Genomic DNA, 26,985 nt, shown 5'->3' on the forward strand with positions numbered 1-26,985 from the left:
ACCCACCAGCGCTGCGAACTGCTCTGGGGATTAAAGGGACAAATGCATGAGCACGTGGGGCCTGCAGTGTAATCCAATCACTGCAGAGGGGCTGATAAGAAGCATTAGTAAATTATTATTGATGTTTGGTGGCAATCTTCCATTAAAGGCTTTATTGATCAATAAAATCTCACAAGCCTCACAAATAAAGAGGGCCCAGTTCTTTAAAGCAGTCGATGCAGGGGAGTGGGTAACACCAGTACCTTCCTTGTGGTAGACTGGGATTCTCTGGCTGGACAACTACACCTCACTACACAAATAAGAGTCATTGGGCAAGACTCTACATTCACATACCTGCGTAACGTCAGCCTCCTACCTGCGTAACGTCAGCCTCCTACCTGCGTAACGTCAGCCTCCTACCTGCGTAACATGACTCAAGGATAAGAGCATTAATGGCGTTTGTCTGATGTGAATGAAAGTCTTATATTTACTTTACTCTATTTTATATATATATATATATATATATATATATATATATATCTGTAAATTATGGATTTTAGTTTTACATATACATATATTTACATATATATATGTGTATATATGTAAATTATATGTATGTATGTATATTTACATATATATTTGTATATATATTTACAGATTTTATATACATGTGTGTGTAAATATATATGTAAATTATGGATTTTTTATAATATGTATATTATATTTATATAATGTGTAAATATGTGTGTAAATATACACATATGTATTTACACACACACACACATACATACATACATACATACATACACACACATATATATATGTATACATAAAAATCTGCTCATGGTGCTCATGGGTCCATGATGAGGGTGTTGGAAGGCAAAATAGTCCCCCAAGTAAACCACTCTTTTCAGATTTGCCACTATTCTACCATCCTCAGCATCACTCTATGCAGAACTCGTACAGACACGTGTGGGATCAGAGGTGGGTTTAAATAGTAAATTAAACTAGGGGACTAGGAACTAGGGTCAGTGAACACACACACAAAGCGGTGGGCAGCCAACTCCAGCGCCCAGGGAGCAGAGAAGGTGAAGGGCCTTGCTCAAGTTGCCCGGGTATTGAATCTACAACCCGGTCATCAATAGCCCAGAGCTCTAACTAACAATTTCCCTAACACACACACACACACACACACACACACACACACACACACACACACACACACACACAAAATTGCTAGCCTACTCATAATCTCCCTGTTCCCGCTGTCAACACAATTTATCGTGATAGTGATTTCACTAGTAGCCAAACAACTCAAGCAAGTTGGTCCCGTCTAACAGACCCGTCACTCAACTCTCCATTATAAAGCTCTGACTGAGGTTCAGTCTTTTCCAACTGAGACGCTTTGCCAAAGTTCAATCCGCTTCCCGAGAAGCAGTCACATGCAGGGAACCAGGGCCAGCGCTGGGCTGTGGAGCAGTGGGACTGGTTTCTCTGAAGTGCTGGAGCTCCATCCAACACCTTTGGGATGAAGTGGTGTGGAGACCATTGGCAAAGCCACAATCGCCTACTCACTTGATTGACCCGCCCCCTTCTCCCAGACCAAGCCTCAGCGTCTCAGACCGTCTTCACTGAGCTTCCAACACAGAAGCAGAGCAGATTCCCCCCCTGGATTCCCAGTCTGTCCGGTAAGTGGACGCTCCAACAGTAAAAGTGCAGCTTGTGTAAGTTCCTCTACGACTCCACGTACTGAACAGAGAGGACGCCATGCAGGTCCTGCTGCAGACGACCGGCCTCTTCCAGCCAAGGCTGTCAATCACTTCATTCCTGTGTAGCCCCGCCTTCTTACGGTAGAGCAGAGCAAGGGTTAAAAACTGATTAAAAATGGGGCTATATCAGCACAGGGAGAACTAGCTGCAGGGATTTGGAGACACTGGAGATGGAAGGACAGTTTAGAGGAGGGAAATTAGATGGAAATTGGGCAGGTCTGTTTTAATGGGGATGGGTGGAGCTACAACTGTGGTTGCATAACTTTTTTGAGTGACGTTTTGAGAATCACTGGTAGAAACATACACCATACAAACAGAACACCACTACCAGCCAGCGAGCGGTACCTGGGGTTCGATTCCTGGTCTGGGTGACTATGCTGCGCTACACCAATAAGAGTCCTTGGGCAAGACTCCCAACACTACATTGGCCCTCTGACCTCTGTAATACAAGTAACCCTGTAAGACGTTAATGGATAAATGCCATTAATGTAAATGTCCAGAAACAATAACGGATAACACGGATGCCTTTATATTACCCATTTTACTCCACAGAACGACCTGCTTAGAATTATATAACTTTACTGATGAAACTTTACTGTGTGAAAATCTAGTAATTTAATTAGACTGCCTGATTCTCACTGCTGTCAGTACCCCAAATAATTACACCGCACCCTGGAGTCTGTGGCACAACCTTAGCCGAGCATTTCACTGCAATTCATTTAGACTGTCTTGGAACTCAGATTAATCACCTAGTCCACTCGTCTGATCAAATCCAATCAAATTTATTAGAATTGAGCTTTTTACAACTGGTGTCGTCCCAAAGTAGCTTTACAGGAATCCAGTAACAGGAGATCAACAACACAAAAAAGACCCCCGGCAAGCAAACCAAAGGCCATTGAGGAACCCTTTTTGGTTCCACAAAAGACAAAACAAAAAAAAGGAAATGTAAAGTTTCTTCACTCTTGGGTTTACATAAATGGCGCTATCTGGAACCCAAAATGGTTCTTCTATGGCATCGCTCAAAGAACCCTTAGCAGCACCTACACCTGCCAGGCTGTCCTGCTACCCGCGTCAGACCAGCTGCCCACCCTCCGGCCACTGCTATTTGCCTACCATCTAGGTTGTAGTCTACATGGACTCTTGCTACCACGATCATTAATTATTATTATTATTATTATTATTATTATCTCCAATAACCATCATCACCCTCATTATTCCAACCATCTCTACTATGGTTATATTATTTATACAATATTGATATGATTTCAGCGCACCTGAGCAGAACAGTCCTGGTGGTTCGGGGACTTTCATTGATGATCTATATTGGATAACTCTTGGTAGCACTCTCATTTTTAAGAGTGTACCTTCACTTTTTAGAGTTACCTGGTTAACAGGTAGAACTGAGAGTACAGTAATAGGGAGTGTTCGCACTGTGCTGTACCGGTCAACGATCTGACTGAAGTCCAGCTCACCCAGCTAACTAAGACATCCTGCTTTTGCCAAAGTCCAAAGTCTGTTAACACGCAACGCTGCAGCTGTTAAAGCACTGCTGAGAATCCACACCACTGTTTGCTGAGCTTGTGCTATTGTTTTTATTATGGTCTGTATTCTTATCCTGATCTCGGCACACTGAGGTGTATTGCACAATTGCGGTGCTAATTCTGTAGAGTTCAATTTCATACTGATAGTGTTGTACCTGCTCAAATACAAAAAGTATATGGACAGGAGAGCTGGGTAATGTGACTCAATTTATGCAGTGCATCACGATCACACTGAAAAAATCCATATACAGTATACACCAATCAGCCAAAACATTAATACCACTGACCAGTTAGGTCGAAAAACATTGATTACCTTCAGCTACAGTGGCTCCTGTCAAGGAGTGGCTCTATTAGGCAGTAAGTGAACAGCAGAAATGGTCAAGCATTAGAATCTGAGACACTTTGACGAGAACCAAACAGTGAGGTTCTAAATTACTGGGTCAGAACATCTCCAAAACATCTAGGAACAATATACCGATGCTGTCCAATGAAAACCATGTCTCTCCATTTGGGTCAGTTTTTTAGTTTTGTCCATAGTTTGAACCCTGTAGCTGCTTCTGTACACTGTGTGAATAATTCAAGATGAATAGACCAATAGAAATGCTCTAAATTACTTGGAATAAACTCAATATTGATATGATTTCAGCGCTGAGCAGAACAACAGTAGTCCTGGTGGTCTGATCACTTTCATCAATGATCTATATTGGATAACTCTTGGTAGCACTCTCATTTTTAAGAGTGTACCTTCACTTTTTAGAGTTACCTGGTTAACAGGTAGAACGGAGAGTGAGGTTCTAAATGACTGGGTCAGAACATCTCCAAAACATCTAGGAAGAATATACTGATGCTGTCCAATGAAAACCATGTCTCTCCATTTGGGTACGTTTTTAGTTTTCTCAATAGTTTGAACCCTGTAGCTGCTTCTGTACACTGTGTGAATAGTTCAAGACAAATAGACCAATAGAAATGCTCTAAATTACTTGGAATAAACTCTTAAATTACATTGACTTCCATTCAAAACTTGAGACCATTTTTGCCTTCCCTTGTAAAGTCACCAATTTGGAGGTACAGGTTATTCCAGTACACCAGACACTAACTGAGCAAAAGTTTCAGCTTCTAGCGGTCAGCTCCACCTACCTTTTCTTTTCCCCCTTTCCTTAAGAAGACCCAATCAAATTGCCCTCACCTGTGCAGGTTCTGCCAGGGACTTCTTAAAGCGACAGTACAACAGCAAGAGAGATACACTCAGTAACAAAGACAGGAATTTAAATACAGTAAAATAATTTCATAATATAAAACATTTTGATCAGAGAAGTCCTTTATATAGTCTTTATAGACAAGAACGGAGATCAAGATCCTCATTCATTCCCTGATGGAATAAATAGATTAAAGGTCACAGATTTAAAGGCCTCCAGTAATAATCATAATTCTGTCCTGATTTCTATCTCCTCTTTGGACCAAAACCCTCTCAAAGCCCAGGAAATGCAAATATCGGAAGAAAACTGGGGGAAAAAAATTATTAATAATAATAATAATAATAATAATAATAATAATAATAATAAAAGAAACAGGAGGCATATCATCCTGTCCTTGCACTCATATACAGACAGAATTTTTAGCAGTGTGTGGGCAATATTTCCCCATTTCATTTATATTCAGATTTCTTGGCTTTACACACCTGCAGTAGCCTATTTTGCATATTGCATGGAGCGCAACAATAATCTTTGTTTTTAATAATTCGCTTTATAGCATTAAATTAATATAACCTAGAGGTTATTTCTCCAGTTTGTTTTAAAGCACAAGATTATTACAACTACTTCTACAGTTTGCTTCATAGATGAAATCCGCTCGAATATTTACTGACATGAGCTGGACTGCAATCTCAAAGAAACGCCAGCAATAATCACACTCCCTCTCCTCCCCCAGTAACGCTGTTCCTGTCTGAACAGCACTGAACACACTCCGTTCAATTACAGTCACAAGTCCAGCCCTGAACCACAGACACACGAAACAGGCCATGGTGACGAACTGATCCTTTAAAAGTGAGTTAATCACGGACGCTCAACATTAATGCATGTTTAATCACAGGGATTAGCGGCCATAGCAGCAGCGGCGGCGGCGGCAGGCCTTGGCCAGCGTTCAGCCAGTAAACACACTGCTGTTTGTTTACTTGCTGGCAGACACAGCAAAAACAACACTGGAGCCTGCGCCGCTGCCAACATAACCAAGGCAACAGTCAATAAGTCGGTGAGAATTTGATAATGATGAATGTGCACATGTGGAATTTCCACATTTCCTAAACACTCGCTGACTGCACTCCCAACGCGAGAGCTGTGCCCTTGTGAATGTGCATGAGGCTTTATTTAGGGAGGCTCAAACAATGGCTGCTGCGAACAATGGCTGAGCGTCTGAGAATCAGAAACGCTCCGGTGTGTTTACTATTGCAGAAATGCTTGTGGCACTAAGAGCACCAGGATGGAGAATCATGGTTAACAGCTGATGACTTCGTGTTATGTGAGAATTGCTATTTTTCCATCCTGGGACAGTTATACTCCTTTTCTTTTTGTTATATAAGCGACATAATGTCGAAATTTCACCTTAAAATAATCAGCAGCTTCAGGATCATCATGCTGAAGCTCCACTGACTCTCTAACATGGAGAACGGCATCTCAGTCATTCCCACTCCGAGCCAGAAGGAGCGCTGCTGCTACTACTGCACTATGGAGGTTTGGTGGTGGAGCTGCAGGAGGAGAACCTCTCTCCAGAACTGCTGCTGTGTAACGCTGCAGAACCCATAGAGTCATATTAGTGTAAAATCCTGTAGTATTACTCTACTGCCTCAGCCCACATGCTGCTACACCTTCAGATACAGCTTCTGGAGCTCTCAGCTAGCAGCTGTCCATGAGGGGGCGCTTAAAGCGTGATTTGTATTTAGTGCACATGCATCTTATCCGAAGTGTATGTGTAAATAGTAATAAAAACATTTTACAGATTGTATATTAAACCTGTACATTTTAATCAGAGCAGTAATGTATGTATAGTGTATATATAGTGTGTAGTGTACATAGTGTATAGTGTACATATAGTTTGTGTAGTGTATGTACAGTGTGTAATGTATAGTGTGTATATATAGCATGCAGTGTACATGGTGTGTATATAATGCATGTATGTATGTATGTATGTATGTGTGTAATGTATGTATAGTGTGTTTAGTGTATGTACAGTGTATGTAGTGTACATATAGTTGGTGTAATGTATGTATAGCTTGTGTAATGTATGTATAGTGTGTAATGTATAGTGTATAAATAGCATGTAGTGTACATAGTGCATATATAATGTATGTATGTGTGTGTGTAATGCATGTATAGTGTGTGTAGTGTATGTACAGTGTATGTAGTGTGTATCGGGTACATATAGTTGCTGTAGTGTATGTATAGTGTATATATATATAGTGTGGAGTACATAGTGTGTATAGTGTATATAATGTATGTATAGTGTATATATAGTGTGGAGTACATAGTGTGTGTATAGTGTATATATAGTGTGGAGTACATAGTGTGTGTATAGTGTATATATAGTGTGGAGTACATAGTGTGTGTATAGTGTATATAATGTATGTATAGTGTGTGTAGTGTATGTATAGTGTATATATAGTGTGGAGTACATAGTGTGTGTATAGTGTATATATAGTGTGGAGTACATAGTGTGTGTATAGTGCATATATAGTGTGGAGTACATAGTGTGTGTATAGTGCATATATAGTGTATGTATAGTGTGTGTAGTGTATGTATAGTGTATATATAGTGTGGAGTACATAGTGTGTGTATAGTGTATATATAGTGTGGAGTACATAGTGTGTGTATAGTGTATATAATGTATGTATAGTGTGTGTAGTGTATGTATAGTGTATATATAGTGTGGAGTACATAGTGTGTGTATAGTGTATATATAGTGTGGAGTACATAGTGTGTGTATAGTGTATATATAGTGTGGAGTACATTCAAGATTCATTCAGATTCAAGATTCAAAGCTTTATTGTCATATGCACAGTAAGGAAACTAGTTTCCCTGTACAATGAAATTCTTACTTTGCTGCCCACATAGTGTGTGTATAGTGCATATATATAGTGTGGAGTACATAGTGTGTGTATAGTGTATATAATGTATGTATAGTGTGTGTAGTGTATGTATAGTGTATATATAGTGTGGAGTACATAGTGTGTGTATAGTGCATATATAGTGTGGAGTACATAGTGTGTGTATAGTGTATATAATGTATGTATAGTGTGTGTAGTGTATGTATAGTGTATATATAGTGTGGAGTACATAGTGTGTGTATAGTGCATATATAGTGTGGAGTACATAGTGTGTGTATAGTGTATATAATGTATGTATAGTGTGTGTAGTGTGTGTATAGTGTATATATAGTGTGGAGTACATAGTGTGTGTATAGTGTATATATAGTGTGGAGTACATAGTGTGTGTATAGTGTATATATAGTGTGGAGTACATAGTGTGTGTATAGTGTATATAATGTATGTATAGTGTGTGTAGTGTGTGTATAGTGTATATATAGTGTGGAGTACATAGTGTGTGTATAGTGTATATATAGTGTGGAGTACATAGTGTGTGTATAGTGCATATATAGTGTGGAGTACATAGTGTGTGTATAGTGTATATAATGTATGTATAGTGTGTGTATAGTGTATATATAGTGTGGAGTACATAGTGTGTGTATAGTGTATATAATGTATGTATAGTGTGTGTAGTGTATGTATAGTGTATATATAGTGTGGAGTACATAGTGTGTGTATAGTGTATATAATGTATGTATAGTGTGTGTATAGTGTATGTATAGTGTGCAGTACATAGTGTGTGTATAGAGTATATAATGTATGTATAGTGTGTGTAGTGAATGTATAGTGTATATATAGTGTGGAGTACATAGTGTGTGTATAGTGTATATAATGTATGTATACTGTATGTAAAGTATATGTACAGTGTTTGTAGTTTGTGTAATGTATGTAGTGTGTGTATAGTATATGTAGTGTGTACAGTATACGTACAGTGTGTATATGTATAGTGTGTGTATAGTGTGTGTTCAATATATTTGCAGTGTGTGTATAGTATATGAATAGTGTGTGTATACTGTGTGTGTGTTCAGTATATGTACAGTGTGTATAGGGGGAGCCCAAGAGCAAAAAATACCAATTCCTACACAGGCTGTGAGAAAGTCCGAAACGGAGGGCAGCTGCCTTGATGCCTTGCTGCCTCTGCCGTCTCAGAATGGCAGCATGGTGATGAAGGTACCTACAACCCAACTGCGTTTGAGAGGCACTCTGAAGGCAGCAATGCGTCATGACGTTGCCAGGATACCAACAACTACCGTCAGCTGGTGGTGTAGCTAATTAAAACCGTTAGACATAAAAAGCCACAATTACACTGACGATTTCAGACAATACCGGTAAATAACCTACATCTGTACAGACTGCTGCTGCTCGCTCCCACCATGCTGCCAGCGCTAACCCAGAGGACCACGGGCTACACAAGGCAGTGGAAGACTTTTATAGGTGCCATCAGTACCGGTATCAGTGCTTTATCGCTGCTTTAAGTTAGGTCCTGTAAGTGTAAGGAAACCTGCGCCTGGTGCGGTTTGTGCTGGAGGGAAGGGTTTCATCAGAGGTCGTTTCGGGTGCAGGTTCTACATCATCGCAGTGAGGCTGACATCCATCTATCTGGCAAGAAACTCCAAGTGTGGAAAGACTCAGTGAAATACTAGAACAGCACGAAATCTCCCTGCCTCTGAAGGCATGTTTCATCACGGGTTCCAGAGGCAGTTTATTCTGTAACTCTGAAACGTGGTCCAGATCAGCAACCTGGCACAAAAGTGCTGGATTTAATTAACCTTAATTTTGTGACTTAACGAGGACGATGCAGTCTGTGGGGGATTTCGAAAAACCAAACGATTCTTATGGAACGGAGGAGCTGGGATGGAGAGGCAGTGGGGTTTAAAACGCCTGAATCACAGCCAGGCTGCTTGGAACTGTCAATCCAGGCAATTACAGCTCAGCACACCGGCTTTACATACGGACCGGATAAGTGCAGAGCGAGAAGAGCGGTGTGTGTGTGTGTGTGTGTGTGTAAGAGCATATTGAGAAACCGTGCTGAAAAGCAGATGTGTACACTGCCTGTCAAAAGTTTGGGGACACTTCGCTGCCTGAGGAATTGTGAGTTGTTTTAATGTTCATTTTTAATGAAGTAGGTTTATTAAAAATATATATAATTTCATAATGTGCAAGATTCATTAAAGTGCACTGTCAGATGAACTGTTCAAGGGTACTTTAGTAAAGGCAGTGGTTTTATGTGGAATCTCAGCACCTCAAAGGATCCACTTCAATATATAAATTATATATAACCATTCTATAAATAACCAATTTTTATAGCACCTAAAGAGGTTCCACTATAGTTATGGCTTAAATGATCCCTTTTACAACAAAGAGCCCTTTTTGTTCACAGCGTGATCTTAAGAGTAAATATCATTGCTGTAACCTGTAATCTTATTAATTAACATTTCAAATGATCTTTTCTACAGTGTTTTGGATGGGAGTGTTATGAGTCATTAAATTAGTAAAGAAACTTTACTTTACATAAAGTGAAGGCTCTTTAGACCTTTAAAAGGTTTTACAGCTTTGAAACCTATGGCATCACCAAAAGGACCATTTCAACCATCTTTATTATCTAGATTAAGGTGTACCTTAGGGTGCTTTCACACCTTCCAGCATCAGTCCACAGTCTGGACCAAATAATCAAAAGTTTGGTCCAACAAAAAAGCGTTTGCAGGTTTGGTTGGTTGTTTTGGATGGGTCGGACTTTCTGACCAAATTCAGGAAGTTGAGACAGGCTATCGTCACCCATTAAACAACAGAAGAAGAAAAAGAAGCTGAAAAGAAGTAGAAATGAGGGGTGGGAACACATGGCCATGATTAGATCTGTGGGTGATGATCTAATTGTTGCAAGACAAGCTTGTGAATTTAAACTCTTCTCAAAGTCTGAGCTTGAAGTTGGTGCTGCTGGTAGTATATATGCTGTACTGTCAGCAGTTTAGTGAAACCAAATCAACCTGTTCATTCAGTTTTTCAGGGTTACGCGACCCGGCGAATCGTCAACACGTCAGACCCCTAATCCTAACCCTGGCCCTAATCCTAAACTTAACCGAAAACCTAATCCTAGTCCGCATCTTGGCTCTTTAATCCAGTTAAGATGCAGACTGGTGTGGGCAGCAGGTCTATAGCAGCAGCTGGTTGAGGATGTTGAGATGGGCTGGTACATATGGTGCTAGATGATCAGTGATCTCTCATCTACAGATCTGAACCTAGACTCTACAAATAAAGTGAAGAACAGCAGAATTTAGCAGAAGTCTTCAGTAAAAGTCTCATGATGATCTGCTGAATGTTCAGATGCTGCTCAATCGCTGGGATGTTGTTAATCTGTTACTGTGATCCGTGGTTATTTTATCTAATTAGACTCATCAGTTCTTCACTCTCATAACTACACTTCTGTCAAATGTAACATCAGTATCACAGGCCCTAAAATCGAACCTTGCGGCACTCCACGAAACACGCTACACCAAGCGGTTACGGAACAATTCACACCCGTTTCTGCATCAGGATTAAAAGCTGAATAGTAACAAACCTAGGGCTCCAGGGGTTAAACAGTCCTCTACCCTTAGCTCATGTCTTGTGACACAGCGATGTTAAATTTATCCCGTATCGCCCAGCTTCATGTGTGTGGCGCTGATTTGGAGAGAGAAGCGGTTAGAGGACGAGTGTGTTTTGTGTAGCCGTGCTCTACAGAGCGTCTCTCGCAGCGAGTGTATCAAAGCGGCGTGCTGCTGATTGATGTCTGCTTGCAGGAGACTGACAGCTGCTCTGGTGGCGCAGAGGCACCCTCACACATCTAAAACACTCCTCCCCCTCTCTCTCTCTCGATAGCACTATCTATTCCATCTTAATCTCTCTCTCCCCTCCTCGACTTCCTCTGTGCTGCCAAACGCTGGCAGCTAAGAGTCATTTGTTGGCTGGGTCGCGGGGCATCGCGAAATTAACAGGCTCCTAAAGGCAGAGAAAGAGCATGATTGAATTGTCGGCGCTTAATCGCTCTCACCACCAACCCCCCACCCCCCCACTTACACACTCACACACTCACACACACACACCCCACGCTCTTGAGTCAATGATCCGTGCATCACGCCTTTAAATGTGTCAGATAAACCCATCGATTTGAAATGCCAGTGACAGGGGGGGGGGTTGTGAATGGAAAAAAGGGCGAGAGAGAAATAGATAAAGATAAAAAGAGAGAGAGAGAGAGAGCGACAGTGAGAGCAGACTGACAGTGGGTTTTGGAGTAGGTTGTGTGTGTGTGTGTGTGTGTGTGTGTGTGTGTGTGTGTGTATGCCTCACGGACTGAAATAGCCAAATGAATCATGGTACACCTCTATGTGCAAAAATAAAATGACTCAGCGATTCAACGCCACGACCGGCACGATGCAGCCCACGTTATTCCGTGAGTCAGCTTTGAGGCTGTGAAATACCGACTGACCACGGAATCTGACCTCCCGCTTCAATACGAGGGCTGATAAATCAATTTGTCTTTAGTGATTTAGCTGCGCGAGCCGTAGACGCCCGTACTGTGTCACGATTAGTTCTCAGCAAAGCAATGCCACCTGCTGGTCGATGCTGGCGCCAGATGACTGACAGATGCTGAAAGCAAAGGATTCCTGTACTGTTTCTTGGCTTTGATGCATGTCTCTAAATAATACAGTGTGTTCCACAGGTCTGATAGAACGGCATGTTTAAATGAGGCCTTAAATAAATGAAAATAACCTAAGAAACTTGGATACGTAAATGATTAAGGGGTCCCACTTTGGTCGAGGTGTGTCTAATAACTGTGTAATAGAATCTGCTACAGCAGTATACCTTAAATTTGACATGTGTGTATCTCAATAGCTGAGATTATTTATGTAATAAGACAGAGGTCACTGTGTGTTTACAGAACTGTACAGGTTCTGGCAGGTTCTGGCACCTAATCCCATTATTTAAATCCTCTCTCTCAGCAGTAAGAGAGTTTTACAGTAGAAGCTCCAGATCTCATCAGAACAGATAAAGCAGCTGAACATAAATCCAGTAAAAAGGAGAAACAAGAGCTTCTCATTCTGAAGAAAAAAAGTAGTGAGATCTTGTCGGTGAGCTAGTCTGAAGAACAGAGCTCGGTTCCTCCAGGGTTCTCCTGGACGCCCCCCAGTCCAGCCAGCACAGCGTGGAGGATGTGTTCAACTCCATCATCAGCAGCAGCAGCAGCAGCAGCAGCAGCAGCAGCTCACCTGATTTACCATCATTAAGCCCTGATTTACCACCAAACCAGGTGTTGATCTGAGGAGAACTCTAAATAACACTAGACTCCATGAGAGAGGAGAACTTTGGAGATGTTCTAATGATGAACACAGTGATGGAGAACCTCCACCACTTTCTGTAGGAGTGTTATTATTAGTGTTTATTCTAATATCACGATCATGTAGAAGTGCTTCACACTCACAAGCTTTGTTCAAACTGTAAACACTGTTTCCCCCTAACTGCACCTCATCCTCATGTGTATGGGGAAAACACAGTGATCAGCATTCCCAATGAGTACAACCTTTAAACCCAGTCCTGCAAATTACAGGAACCAGTGATGTCACCAGCTTTAAAATATGAAGGGAAAAAGGAGAAAAGCTGTACTTTAGATTACAATAGATTATCATTTGCTAAAAGACTGCTTTTACAGGCATTACGTCAAGTAATAACAGAGGGTTCGAACTGGGACAAGACACTCAGATCCCAGATCAGAGACCCTGTTTTCAGCTGCTTCGTGGCAGTGGACTCAGTCACACATCTCAATCTAGATGTTGCATTAAAAAGGCCATTTCAGTCAGGCTGTTTGTGAGTTCACTTACCGGCTTCAGGGTGATCCGAGTCTGGCTTCAGCTCATTCCACCATGGCTTGAAACTCAGAAGAACCTCCCTCGTCTCTCCACCTTCAAACATATCGCACCTGTAAAGGAATAATACACACAGTTCTTCAAAAGATCCTGAAAGCATCTCCAATAATAACGCACAGTGTTTTCTGGAGTGAATCATTTCTGATTAGTTCACTCAAATAAGCAGAGAACTCCAAGTAGAATATGACCATTTATTATTTTTTGAATTTACATATTCAGCATTTTGCACACTTAATCATCTTATCTGATCACTGATTGATTTTTCTATAGAATTTGTGTGTGTATTTATTATTTATATATATTATTTAATATATTTATATTTTTTGTGTATATATCTCTACAGATCTCAATAAATTGCATAAAACTTATTTTTATTTATTTATTTATTTGTGTTCCATTTTATTTATGTCTAATATATATTTACATATTTGTATTATTTCTGTCTGTGTATATATATATATATATATATTTCTTTTTTTTATTATTTTATTATTTTTTGTGTATATATTCTCTACTGATCTCATTAAATTGCATATAATTTATCTATTTATTTATTTTATACATTGAATATTATTAGTATTATTATCTTCTTGTTAGATTTCTGTATGTAACATGCATAACTCTGTATGTTACAAATAAACTATAGAATGTAAATCAAATGTAAATTACAGGAACTTCACATACATTTCTGTGTAATTAAGTAGGTAAGTAATTACATTTGAATAGCAGCCAGCAGGCTCCCCCACCACCCATGCCAGACCAGTACCACTGCTACCTGCCTAATGACCATGTTAAATATATATATATATATAAATATATATATATAAAAAATACACACACACACACACACACACACACACACACACACACACACACACACACACACAGACACGCAGAGTGCATGTCCCGTTAATTGAGGCGGTTTTAGGCAGGAGTGACGTTGTTTTGACAGAAAAAGGTGAAGGCCTATAACCACACACTTTGGAGACCTCCCAGAAGAGGGAGTTCCATAAAACACTGGCGGGCCATTAGAATCAGTAATTGTAGCTGTCACCTACCCTTTTAGACAGCTTGGCAAGGGAAGTAGGCACTGTCAGAAAGAGGTGGAGTGCCAGAAAGGTATTAATTCTCTGACAGTTTACAAATAGAACAATCTGTGTGATTTTCTCCAGAAGAGGTAATGGAAGCATAAATCTGCCATCACTCCTGGTAAAGGCACAGCTCTGTAGCTGAATGCAAATTTGCTGCCACAGCTTTATTATAACATGCACAGATTAAATGTAGAATTAAAAATATGCATGCATGCCCAACAGGACATTTAGAAATATTAACCACTTTAGCACTCCACTGACTTTGCAAACATTGCTGACACAGGCATTCAGTAGCGTCAGTAACACCCCTCATACAATCTCCATAGAACGGCATGGGCAATGAAACAGGAAGCTCTGGAGAAGCCATGAGTCCAAAGCCAAAGCCCATGCCAAAAGGTGCTCACTAAAGCTCTTGCTGCTGAATGCAATCAAATCCTAACAGCAATGCACCTCCTAAAGGTAGCAGAAAGCCTTCTTCTTCTCTGGACAGTAGAGACAGTTACTCCAACAAAAGCAGCATCAGCTCTTTTGAATACCCTTAATTTCAGAAGAAATAATGACTGAGCAGGTGTCCCAATACTTTTGTCCACTTAGTGTATATATGAGTGTATGCATACACTATATACACACATCCACTGAACCACTGTATATATATGTGATGGAGCTCCACCTTTGAGAGAAGAGAGGAGATGCTGCACGAGAACTAACCTGCCAGCATCAGTACCTCAGTACCTCATTGACCGCCATCAGATACTCACAGCTATGTTCTGACGTCTAGTGTAAAGTCTTCCTAGAGTAGCAGAGGGTGCAAAAAAGGGGGGGGGGGCATGCAGTGTGCCTGTAGGTGGATGACTGTAAGACTAAGACTACACGGTTTACTCACAGGTAGTGATCAGCGCAAAATATGGTGCTCTCAGCGTCCAAGCGATTGCTTCTCCGCATGGCAGGAGTGGAATTTTCGGGATCTTCTACGTCAGTCACGTCCGACAGCTCCTCCTGATTGGATGAGAACAGGAATCATTTAAATGAGACCGAAAATAGACTGGGTCAGAGAAGTCGTCAGTACCAGTACAGTAATTCGAACGACATCATCACATGATCACCGACCAAGCTACTTTAAGTTGCACCTATTGCTGACACAGATGTGCAAATGCACACGTACACACAGCTTGTCTAGTCCCTAGGACCTATAGGCACCATGCTGCCTAATGCCAGGCGTGGGCTAGAGGGGTATAAAGCCCCCCAGCATTGAGCTGTGGAGCAGTGGAAGAACTGTGCTCTCTGGAATGATGGTGGTGGAGGAGCTCCATCCAGTACTTTTGGGATGAGTTGGGGAGTTGAGGATGATGAGGTAGGGTGGTGGTGATGATCATCATCATCATCATCCTCCTCCTCCTCCTCCTCCTCCTCCTCCAACATCCTGACCTCACTAACGCTCTTGTCGCTGAATGCAATCAAATCCTCACAGCAATATTTTTCTCCAAAATCTAGTAGAAAGACAGTTACTCCAACAAAAGCAGGAGCAGCTCTTTTACTATCCATGATTTCAGAAAAAACAATGAACAGCAGCAGATGTCCCAATACTTTTGTCCATATATTGTATATATGTAGCACATATGACTAGTACATCTATACAGTCACTGACCAGAACAGGCATCCACTACTGCTCTTACTGGACGTCAGTGACGGAGAACGGAAACTGTGGTCACTCTGTGGAGAACACAGGGGTTCGTGTTACAGTTGATGTGAAGTCTGCATTCACACTACTGAAATAATACTGAATACTGATGCCCTAAAGGCACTTAGTTAATCTTTCCATTTTTTCTTTCTAGTATTTTAAGATTTGTTGTTGCTTATTTTTGTCATACGTAAGAAATTACTTATTAATTACTAATTCATTTTTTGTTAAATTAATTAAATTTCGATGCGTAATGAGCAGATTTCCGTGGACTTCCTTGGTTTCCGGGGGTTCTGCGGCCAACCTAAACGAGGCAGACATGAGTGAATGTTCTAAAACTACAGGGTGGGCCATTTATATGGATACACCTAAATAAAATGGGAATGGTTGGTGATATTAACTTCCTGTTTGAGGCACATTAGTATATGGGAGGGGGAAAACTTTTCATGATGGGTGGTGACCATGGTGGCCATTTTGAAGTCGGCCATTTTGGATCCAACTTTAGTTTTTTCAATGGAAAGAGGGTCATGTGACACATCAAACTAATTGAGAATTTCACATGAAAAACAATGATGTGCTTTATTTTCTTTCATGAGTTATTTACAAGCTTCTAATGTGCCACAAACAGGACGTTAATATCACCAACCTTTCCCATTTTATTTAGGTGTATCCATATAAATGGCCCACCCTGTAGTCTCCTAGTATCTTGAAGCATCTAAAAGGCAATGTCGGAAGTTCATCAAGCATTAAGACATATTACAGTTCATAGATCAGCAGTTGTGATATTAAAACGATTTTGTTAAGTTAGTTAAGACAAGAGGAGAAACTTTGTTTTCAGTTTGTTTTTAGGCCGGTGAGAGCAAGCTACATGCCTCTGGAAAGCTGATGGAGCTGAGCTAAAACCAAACCCCACAAGCCCTAGTACAGTCTCCTGAGCCAGCTAACTGCACAGCATGCCAAATGGAAACCAAGAGGTGTCCCGAACAGCATTTTGGAGGCTTTGATTAGTCGTTTGGATATTTCCACACAGGTACCAACGTATTAATCCAGGAAACCATCCTTAAAAACAATATTTCTGTCAGATTTAGACTAATTTAGATTAATTTTGTTCAAAAAATTGATTCTGATTAATCTTCTTCTTTGCTGATCTTTGACCCGGCACATCATCAACTGTTTCGCTACCTACTGATTCTCTACCTACTGTTCAGAACAGCAAATGTTTACAAGTAAGCACAATGTATAATTGAGAACAAGTTTTGCATTGTTTATTTACACCTGGTTTTCACCTGTATGCTAATGAGGAAGAGTGTCAGTAAATGGTCAACCGTACTATGACTCAGTCCTCATTGGATGGTTTAGCTTGGTGTTTAATCAGTTTCTACACACTGCAGGAGAACACTACAGAGGTGATCTTTCAGGCTTATGGTGGGAAAATTCCTTGTTGCAGAAACTGCAGAGCACAGTGCTTCTGTTTAAAGTACTGTCTGGGTATTCTTTTTTTTTTTTTAAGGTAAATGTGCCATTAAGGGGGCCATCATGTCTCCATCATGTTATAGTGAGCGAAACAGTTGATGATGTGCCGGGTCAAAGATCAGCAAAGAAGAAGATTAATCAGAATCAATTTTTTGAACAAAATTAGTCTAAATCTGACAGAAATATTGTTTTTAAGGATGGTTTCCTGGATTAATACGTTGGTACCTGTGTGGAAATATCCAAACGACTAATCAAAGCCTCCAAAATGCTGTTCGGGACAGCTCTAGGAATGAAACGCTGAACTTTATTTACCTTAAGTTCCAAATCCCTGCAGATTGGGGTTCAGAAATTCTGTTTACTTCAGCATCTCAGATCAGAGAGAGCCAGCGATGTTCTTTACCTGCAGTCTGGAGAAGACGCCGGTCCTGAGGTTTCCAAAGCCGTATTTCTGCAGCTTTTTCAGGTCGTCCTCTGAAGATTCCGCGTACACCTCCTGCTCTACCTGCCAATCAAAATCCTCCTCTTCATCTTCGTCGTCCTGATCTGCCTCGTTCCCGCCGCTCGCACCTCAAAAGATAGCCAGGCAGAGGAGGAGAAGAGAAGAACGTGTGAAACACCAGCAGAAATAAAGAGAGAAAAGAAAAGCCAGTAGAAGAGTCTGTTTGGATTGTGGCATACCCACGTCCTCAAGCAGGGGTTTAGCTGACCTAGAACCCTTGGGGGCCAAAAGACTGGTCAGCATCTGAAGCCCCTCGAAGTCCTGTCCAGCGCTCTCTTTGGGAACGCGCATCGTGAAGAGACCTGAGACACAAGAATGCATGGATACATAAAAAGGGTCAATGTGTTTAGTGTCCTCTTTCAGCCTCCTGTTTCTAATATTATGGACGGTAAAGCAGGAACGGCCCGTCCGAACTTGATGGCAGTGGTCAATTTTATTTAAAACCTGGATCACCCAAGAAATCAACCAGTTAACCCAATTCTACAGACCAGGCATGACCACTGCCAGACCTGCTGAATGTAAACATCAGCTGAGTCTCTGAGAGTCCAGCGAACCACAGTGAGAGCCATTACTATATCACTAAAACACTGCCATGTAGAGGAACGTTATATTAATAAATAAATAAATAAATAAATAATATTAACATTGGTTGGGGGCGTAAATTCGTCAATGTGGTAAAGTTCACAGTCAAACCTCATTCTCACTGAAAGTCATGAGATTTCGCACAGGAAAATTCATTAACCCGGTGTGAACTGAATTTCTGAACAGTAGGGGGCGCTTTTTTTTTTTTTTTTTTTTTTTTTTTTTTTTAAATAGGGGTTTCACTTCGGGGGTTGGCCCTGGTAAAACCAACAAACAAACAAAAATGTGTGTATATTATATTATATATATAATTTTTGTATTTTTTTTAATAGGAGTTTCACTGGGGGTTTGGCACTGCTTCAAACTGAAAACACTGCCATGTAGAGGAAAGTTATATTAATAAATAAATAAATAAATAATATTTTAAAACAGTTTTACCGGATTAGAGGAAAAATCCTCTCTGCTTCATCATCAGCTGAGACGGAGTCAAGCCCCGGTCACACTGGCTTTTAGCATTTCACGTCCGCAAACCAGCAGCTCTATTGGTCGGGGGCGTAAATTCGTTAATTTGTTAAAGTTCACAGTCAAATCTCATTCTCATTTAAAGTCATGAGATTTCGCACGGGAAAATTCACGGATCTTAACCTGGTGTGAACTGAATTTCTGAACAGTAGGGGGCGCACTAGCCAGGTTTATTAAAACGTTTATTGATCTATCGCTATATACGTTTATTTGCATTTATTTTCAGAGTTAATGTGCTTCACATCTCTTAGTAAGATGTATCAACTACAGGAATCAACAGTGCCATGTCGCAGAAATAAAGGAAATCTCCTCTCAGCTTTCGAGATGCAGCAGAATTGAATTTTTGAACACTAGGGGGCGCACTAGCCAGGTCTGTAACAGAAAACGTGTAATTTATCGATATAAAATAGCATTTTAAAATAAATGTGCTTCACATCTTTTACTAACACGCATCACCTACAGGACTCAACTACGACTTCACAGCCTGAACGTCATTAAGACACGACCATGTGGAGGCAAGTACGGAAAAAAAAACCTGTTGCTGGATTTGAGGAAAAAAATAAAAAAATAAACCTCAAGACTCCACCGTTCTGCTTATCTAAAGAACGGTATTACGCGGTTACGCTGATAATTACTTTGGCCGAGGTCCCTGACGAGACATCTGAATGATTTATAATTACTTGTGTAAACACGGAAGGCAATTAGCAGCTCTTTATGACTGACTGTCGCTGAATAATTCACAGTGTGCGCCGGGGAAGGCGAGGCAGAAAGAAGGCCAACGAGGTGTCGAGCGAGAGTCTATAGTCTATAGCCACGGCGCGTAATTACAACCACTAACAGACAGCTCATTAAAGGACCTGTCAGCGCGACAATGGATAGGTCGAGCGCCATCGCGTCGCTACCCCTGTTCTGCCTTCCATCGCCGAGATAGATAAGAGATTAATAAGCGTGATAAAAGACAGAGGAAAGAATGGAGTGGAAGTTAAGTGTCACAACAGACAGCGGGGGAAACGACGAGAGTGGAGGGAGGACTCATTACTTCAGGCCTGACCCCAAACCGCCCATTAAACGTCCCACAGCATCAGTGAAATCTCGGCCGGGTTGGAGAATGAGAGCCAGACACCAGGGAACAATCGGTGAAGACGGTCTCAACCTCCTGAACTCTTTGTGTTTCTCTCAACATTAATAAATAAATAAAAAGATCTGGATTAAAGAACTGAGCCCGAGGCTAAGCCCAAGACTAAGCCCACACTTAAAACCATGGAAAAATGGAAACAGCAGAATTTAGTCCGAGGCTGGACTCAAATGGGGACTCAGCGGCTTGGTGGCTCAGTGGTCTAATTACTGCCACTATGGCCTGGGTGGCCGTGCTCTCTCCGGGTGGGTAGATGGCGCTCTTTCCCCTCATCACTCTTAAAGCGATGTTGGCCCCCACAGGTAGCTGGCAGTGTAGCTGGGGACCCGGCGCGTTTCTCTGAGCGGGTCAGCGGCCGGGAGATGCTGCATCAGCGGCCGGTGGGAAAGAGGAGGTGGCTGGATTCACAGGTATCAGAGGAGACGTGTGATAAGCCCTTACCCTCCTGGTGTCGGGGGCATTGCTAATGCTAGAGGGAGCTACAAAAAGAAGGGTTAATTGGCAGAACTAAATAAAAGAAAGGGAAAATTTGTATATATGTATATACATACATATATATATATACATATACATACATATATATACATATATATATATATATATATATATATATATATATATATATATATATATATATATATATACACATATATATATTATATATACATACATATATACATACATACATACACACACAATGTGTATGTATATATATATATATATATATATATATATATATATATATATATATATATATATATATATATATATATACATACATACATACATACACACACAAATTTATATATAATTATTTATATATAACTTTAATAGAATAATAATAATTTAAATATCATTTCTATAATTATTTTTTTTAAAGGGGTTTTACTGGGGGGGTTGGCACTGGTAAAACCAACAAAGAAACAAAATGTGCGTGTGTATATATATATAATTTTATATATATATATATATATATATGTGTGTGTATATATATAGTTTGTTTGAGTTTGAAGCAGTGCCAAAACCCCAGTGAAACTCCTATTAAAAATTTTAAATAAATTTATTTTTTTTTTTTTTTTTTTTTCTTCTTTTTTTTAATAGGGGTTTGGCACTGGAGGTTTGGCAATGGTTCAAACTTAAACAAATGATTAAATGTTTTATTACATAAAAAAAAAAGAAAGGGGGGTTTGGCCCTGGTTCAGACATTTCTTCAGTTGTGTGACTTTAGTTAGACTGCCTCCGTCTCTCAGTTGTTAAAGATCTATCAAACATCCAGATGTTCACATATGTTCAAAAACACAAAGGTTTTCATGGGGTGTCCTCATTTGTCCCCCCTTACTGTAGGACATCTGCCATAACGTATGTGTTAGGTAGCAGAGGCTTCAAGTAAAGTGTTGCATCACTGTTTTTCTCCTGCATTTGACTTCATGTTGTTCCAAAACTGAGCTCAGTGCTCCACTCGCACACGGCTCCTCGCTCCTCTCAGACCTGAGGCCAAAAGTATTAAGGCTGTACAACTTAGGCGCGGTGATGTAGGATTAGTTCCTGGCTTCCAAACTGCAGTGAGAACAAGCATATCAGGTTGGACTTGATCTTCCATTATCTGTTACTCTGAGTAGAGTGGTGTGTAAGAGGCCCTACTTCACTGTGGATTAGTCCAATCCTCAGCGAGCCAGATCAGATCAGCTGGGGTCATTCTGGGTATACACACCAATATCTGAAACCAATTCAATTTTCCTTTTTTCTGCTTTATGGTCAGAGAATACTCCAACATCCAATAAGCTGTAAGGAGAGTAGCCAGGCAGGAAATGTTCTAGTAATTAATAAATACATAAATAAATAAATAATTCTAGTACAATTATTATTTATTTATTTATTAATAATAACTTTACCCTCCAAATTATCCATATTACTGGATTTAGCATAAACATATTTTATTGTAATTGTGATAAATTGTGGGATTTTGTGCTTCTCATTTTGTGAACTTTCAATGGCAGTCAATGTAGAAAGATTTTACCCCGTCATTTCGGAGCATTTCTATTGGTCCATTCGTCATGAAACTTTGAAACAACATAAGGAAGAATTGCGAGATTCACGTCACACCAAAAAGTAAAAAATGTCCCGAGCCATGCCGCTTTGTCACTGCCGGCCGAAATCAGAGAGAGCACAACTGCCTATGCTCTCTCCAGGCGGCTAGATGGCGCTCTCTCCCCTCACCACTCCTAAGCAGTGGTGGCTCAGCAGTTAAAACTCTTCCAGGGTTGTGGGTTTGATACCCGGGCCCCGCAAGCTGCCACTGAGCAGGGCCCTTTCTGCTTCCCAGGTGCCGCAGCAAGGGCTGCCCATTGCTCTGGGCATGTGTGCTTACTGTCACAGTGTTTCACTGGTGTGTGTGTGTGTGTGTGTGTGTGTGGCTGTGTGTGGCTGTGTGTTCCCTGAATGGACGGGTGACACAAAGTCCATCTGTGTCCGACACGAACGGTGAATATGGGGGTCTTGTCTTGTCGCCTGTAAGCGATGTCGTCTGCACAGGCGTTTGTTAGCTCTGAGCGCGTCGGCTGCCCGGTGATGTTAAAAAAGACCAACATCAAGGCTCAACATGTATCAGAGGAGACGTGTGTTAGGTCTTTACTCTCCTAGTGTTAGGAGCATTGCTAGTTCTAGGGGGAGCTACGAACAGGTGGGTTAATTGGCAGCACCAGACTGGGAACAAAATGTAAAAATAGAGATACAAGGTGTTTTCAATATCAGTCCTTCAAATATTGACTACTTCAACAGAGGCAATCATTCCTCAATATTCAATGTAATAAAAAATAATAACATTTAAAAATGGGGGTTTGGCACTGGTTCAAACTTAATGAATAAAGTTAAATTTATTTATTTATTTATATATACATATATACATATATATATATATATATATATATATATATATACAATTTTATTTATTTATTTAATTTATTTATTATTTAACAATTTGTTTATTATTTTAAAAGAATGAGGGGTTGTCACTGGTTCAAACCTAATAAACAAATTGATTAAACTATATACATATATAATAAAAAAAAAAAGAATTGGGTTTGTTACCGGTTCAAACTTGAACAAATAATTTTTATAAATATATTTTTTTAATTTTAACAAATTTAACAAATTATGTTTTATAAATAACATTATTAACATCTAACATTAATAACATTATTAACATCTAACATTAATAACATTATTAATAACATTATTTGGGAACAAAGTCAAAAATGTAAAAAATGGAGATACAAGGTGTTTTTCAATATTGGTACTTTTAAATATTGAATACTTCAACAGAGGCAATCATTCCTGAATATTCATACACTCCGAATTTTACTCCGTTGCCAAGTAAGGAGATATAGAGCTTTAAAGGATCTGCTTGTGAAAAAAAATTAAATTACTGAACATATCAGACTCCCGTTTCTCCCGTATCCAACAAACACTGACCTGTTGGTGTGCTTGAAAACCTTGCTAATTACAATAAATTACAATTACAGTGTTTAATCAATCAGCCTTTTGATAGAGCTTTCTATGTAGCTCTATTCATCAATGTGTCATCACTGAGAATCAATCACTATATTTATATGCACATTTATCATACTAGTCTAACATTAGTCCCTTATACAGCTCTATCAAATAAGTGAGAAATGATGGGGCTGCTGGGCACATGAGAACATAGTTCCCGAATGTTTCTTATAATAAATAAGCAAATACTAAAAGTGTCAGAAATGCTGCTGTCTTTAAAACTTTACACTTGGTGAAGTGGTGAAAATCCATGCCCATGGCTTTAGAATAGAATGCCCAACAAGCCTATGAAGCCTAGGTGCGCTAGTCAGATGGTCTACATACTTTTGGCCATGCAGTGCATCTGGTTGTGTTAAAACTGTCAGTAGCCTGAACAGTTTAGAAGGTGTTACCTTTATCAATGTCAAAGGAGGCCGTTTCCCTTCCATCCTGTACAATTCTTCCAGGCAGAGACAACCTACAGGACCAAGAAGAGGTGAACAGTTATATGTTAATGTCTATAATCAAAAGTTTGGACCCAATTTGTCTTAAATCCTTTTGGTTTTACTGTACAAATATCGAAACGGTAACTTCTGGGCAGCTACAGCTGCTTTCCAACAGGGGAACGCGGAGACTGTGTGGCTCTCCATTACTTAGAGTGTACATGCCAATTCTATTCTATTGAGCATTTCTATTGGTCCAATCGTAATGCAACTGTAAGACAATGTAATAAGAACTTGCCAGATTCACATTACGTGAAAAAGTAAAAAAAAATGTCCCAAGCAACGACGCATTGCCATCACCGTCCAGAGTCAGAGAGAGCACAATTGGGCATTATTATAATAATGATAATTATAATATTAATGATATTCATCTAGTGTGCATTTGTGTCATTTTTAAACTCACCAGCAATCCATAAATATCCAAAATTTAAAAATTAAGGAAGAAACAGCGCCCCCTTGCTTTGCAATAACATTAGCAGCCCTACTGAGCTCAGTCTGTAGAACAGAATAGGACTCAATAGAAAAGCAGATAGACATGAACCTATTGGCACCATGCTGCCTAATGCCAGGCGTGGGCTAGAGGGGTATAAAGCCCCCCAGCATTGAGCTGTGGAGCAGTGGAGTTGAGTTGGTGCTTCATCCAAAACTTCTGGTATAAGCTGGGGAGTTGGGGATAAAGGTAAAGGTAAAGGTGCACGTATTTGTCACTGTACACTGTACAGCGAAATGTGTCCTCCGCATTTAACCCATCTGGTAGTGAACACACACTCACACACACACATGTGTTAGGGGCAGTGAGTACACACACACACCCAGAGCGGTGGGCAGCCAACTCCAGCGCCCGGGGAGCAGAGAGGGTAAAGGGCCTTGCTCAAGGGCCCAACAGTGGCAGCTTGCCGAGCCCGGGAATCGAACCCACAACCCTGTTATCGATATCCCGGCGCTCTAACCGCTGAGGTGGGGCGGTGATCATCATCCAACACTCTGACCTCACTAACGCTCTTGTGGCTGAACGCAACCAAATCCTCACAGCAATGCTCCTTCAAAATCTAGTAGAAAGCCTTCTCTCTCGACAGTAGAGACAACAAAAGCAGGAAGAGCTTGTTTAAATCCCCTTGATTTAGACAGGTGTCCGATTACTTACGTCATAGTGTATTTCCTGAGATATGTCGTGCTCTTCACCCACAGGTCACTCACCTGAGGAAATACGGCTTGGCGTAGAACTTGAAGTCCTCTCCATCGACATAGACGTCAAACTCGGATGTTCGGGTGTAGGGCACGCGGATAACCAGCGTGAGGAAGTCCGGGTCTTGACTCAGCTCAAACGCTGGGGTGATCATGCTGTCTGTCCGGAGTTACTCCACAGTCAGGCGGCTGAAAGAGTCATAATTAATCTTTAAATAAATACAATATTTTAATCACATCATATAACAGCTGAATAATAACCCTACAGTTTAAAGCTACTGTAATCCAAAAAGCTGTAAACTTCAACTGCCAAAAGAATAGGACTCTCTGAAGCAGCTGCACAATGCCAGGCGTGGGCTATAGAGGGGTATAAAGCCCCCAGCATTGAGCTATGGAGCAGCGGAAAAACTGTGGTCTCTGGAATGATTGATAAGTTGGGGATGGTGAAGTGGGGTGGTGATCATCCTGACAACATCCTGACCTCATTATTGAACACTCTTGTGGCTGAATGCAATCAAATCCTCACAGCAATGCTCCTTCAAAATCAAGTAGAAAGCCTTCTTCTATGGACAGTAGAGACAATTACTCCAACAGAAGCAGAATAAACTCTTTTAAACAGCTTTGATTTAAGAAGAAACATGGAATGAGCAGGTGTCCAAATACTTTTGTCCTATACTGTTACATGTTTTCAGCCCAAAAAAAAGGAGATCCAGAGCACTGCAGCTGAACCCCGGCGTCATGGTGGCGGTAATGCAGTTTACAACTCCACCTTGTGGCCGTTAGTGTGAACGTTTATGCCGGCTTCACTGGGCATGAAGGACAACATCACTGTGGGGAAGAAGACCCCCTTCATTTATACTCTATTGACTTGAAGGAGACATTAAGGCACTCCGCTGTTTGGTACAGCAACCAGACGGAGGGCAGTGGGGGGTGAATAGGTGATGGTTTGGTACTTTTGCTGTAGGCTTAATAAATCACATATTTGTAGCCTATAATTTTTTTAATATTCAGAATCTTCAACAGTTAAATACAAAGGTCCTGTAAAAGATCCTTTATAGAGCCTCTCTAAACTGCCAAGACATGATTCTACAGGAATGTAATTGAGAAATGTCAGCTAACAAGAACTGTGGAGCTTAAACCAACCAGGAAAATAGATAACTGCTTGTAGGACTGTTAGAAATGTGACCCAGAACCCCCATTTGATTGCATAAGGCCTTCAGGACGATTCAGCAGGCCCTGTTTTACTATGACCTTCATGAAAGAGCCATCAGTAGAAACCTCTGAAGGAACACCTAAACAAGCCTCTGACGGATTCTGTGGACTGGTGAAGTTAAACCTTTTGGTAATAACAAGCAAAGGTACCTTTTTTTGAGGGGGGGGGGTGCAGAATTTCATTCAAAGATTACCTCCCCAACTGTTAAGCACACTGATAATACGTTGGGCTTGTATTGCAGCCAGTGACAGTTCA

The 26,985-nt window shown here is 40.5% G+C and overlaps 1 protein-coding gene across 1 annotated transcript in view; it reads right to left on the bottom strand.

Annotated features, from left to right (window-relative positions):
- The window catches only part of shq1 (SHQ1, H/ACA ribonucleoprotein assembly factor), a 76,191-nt gene that overhangs the window by 46,977 nt on the left and 2,229 nt on the right, over nt 1-26,985 (bottom strand). Inside the window, exons 2-7 of the mRNA XM_072683216.1 lie at nt 25,530-25,706; nt 24,243-24,307; nt 18,242-18,364; nt 17,964-18,130; nt 15,296-15,408; nt 13,277-13,374 (exon numbers count right to left, since the gene is read on the bottom strand). Coding sequence (XP_072539317.1) covers nt 13,277-13,374; nt 15,296-15,408; nt 17,964-18,130; nt 18,242-18,364; nt 24,243-24,307; nt 25,530-25,672 — 709 coding nt within the window. The 5' untranslated portion in view covers nt 25,673-25,706. The remainder of the gene's footprint in view (nt 1-13,276; nt 13,375-15,295; nt 15,409-17,963; nt 18,131-18,241; nt 18,365-24,242; nt 24,308-25,529; nt 25,707-26,985) is intronic.

The sequence above is a fragment of the Salminus brasiliensis genome, chromosome 7 (assembly GCF_030463535.1).
Source record: "Salminus brasiliensis chromosome 7, fSalBra1.hap2, whole genome shotgun sequence".
Taxonomy (NCBI): Eukaryota; Metazoa; Chordata; class Actinopteri; order Characiformes; family Bryconidae; genus Salminus; species Salminus brasiliensis.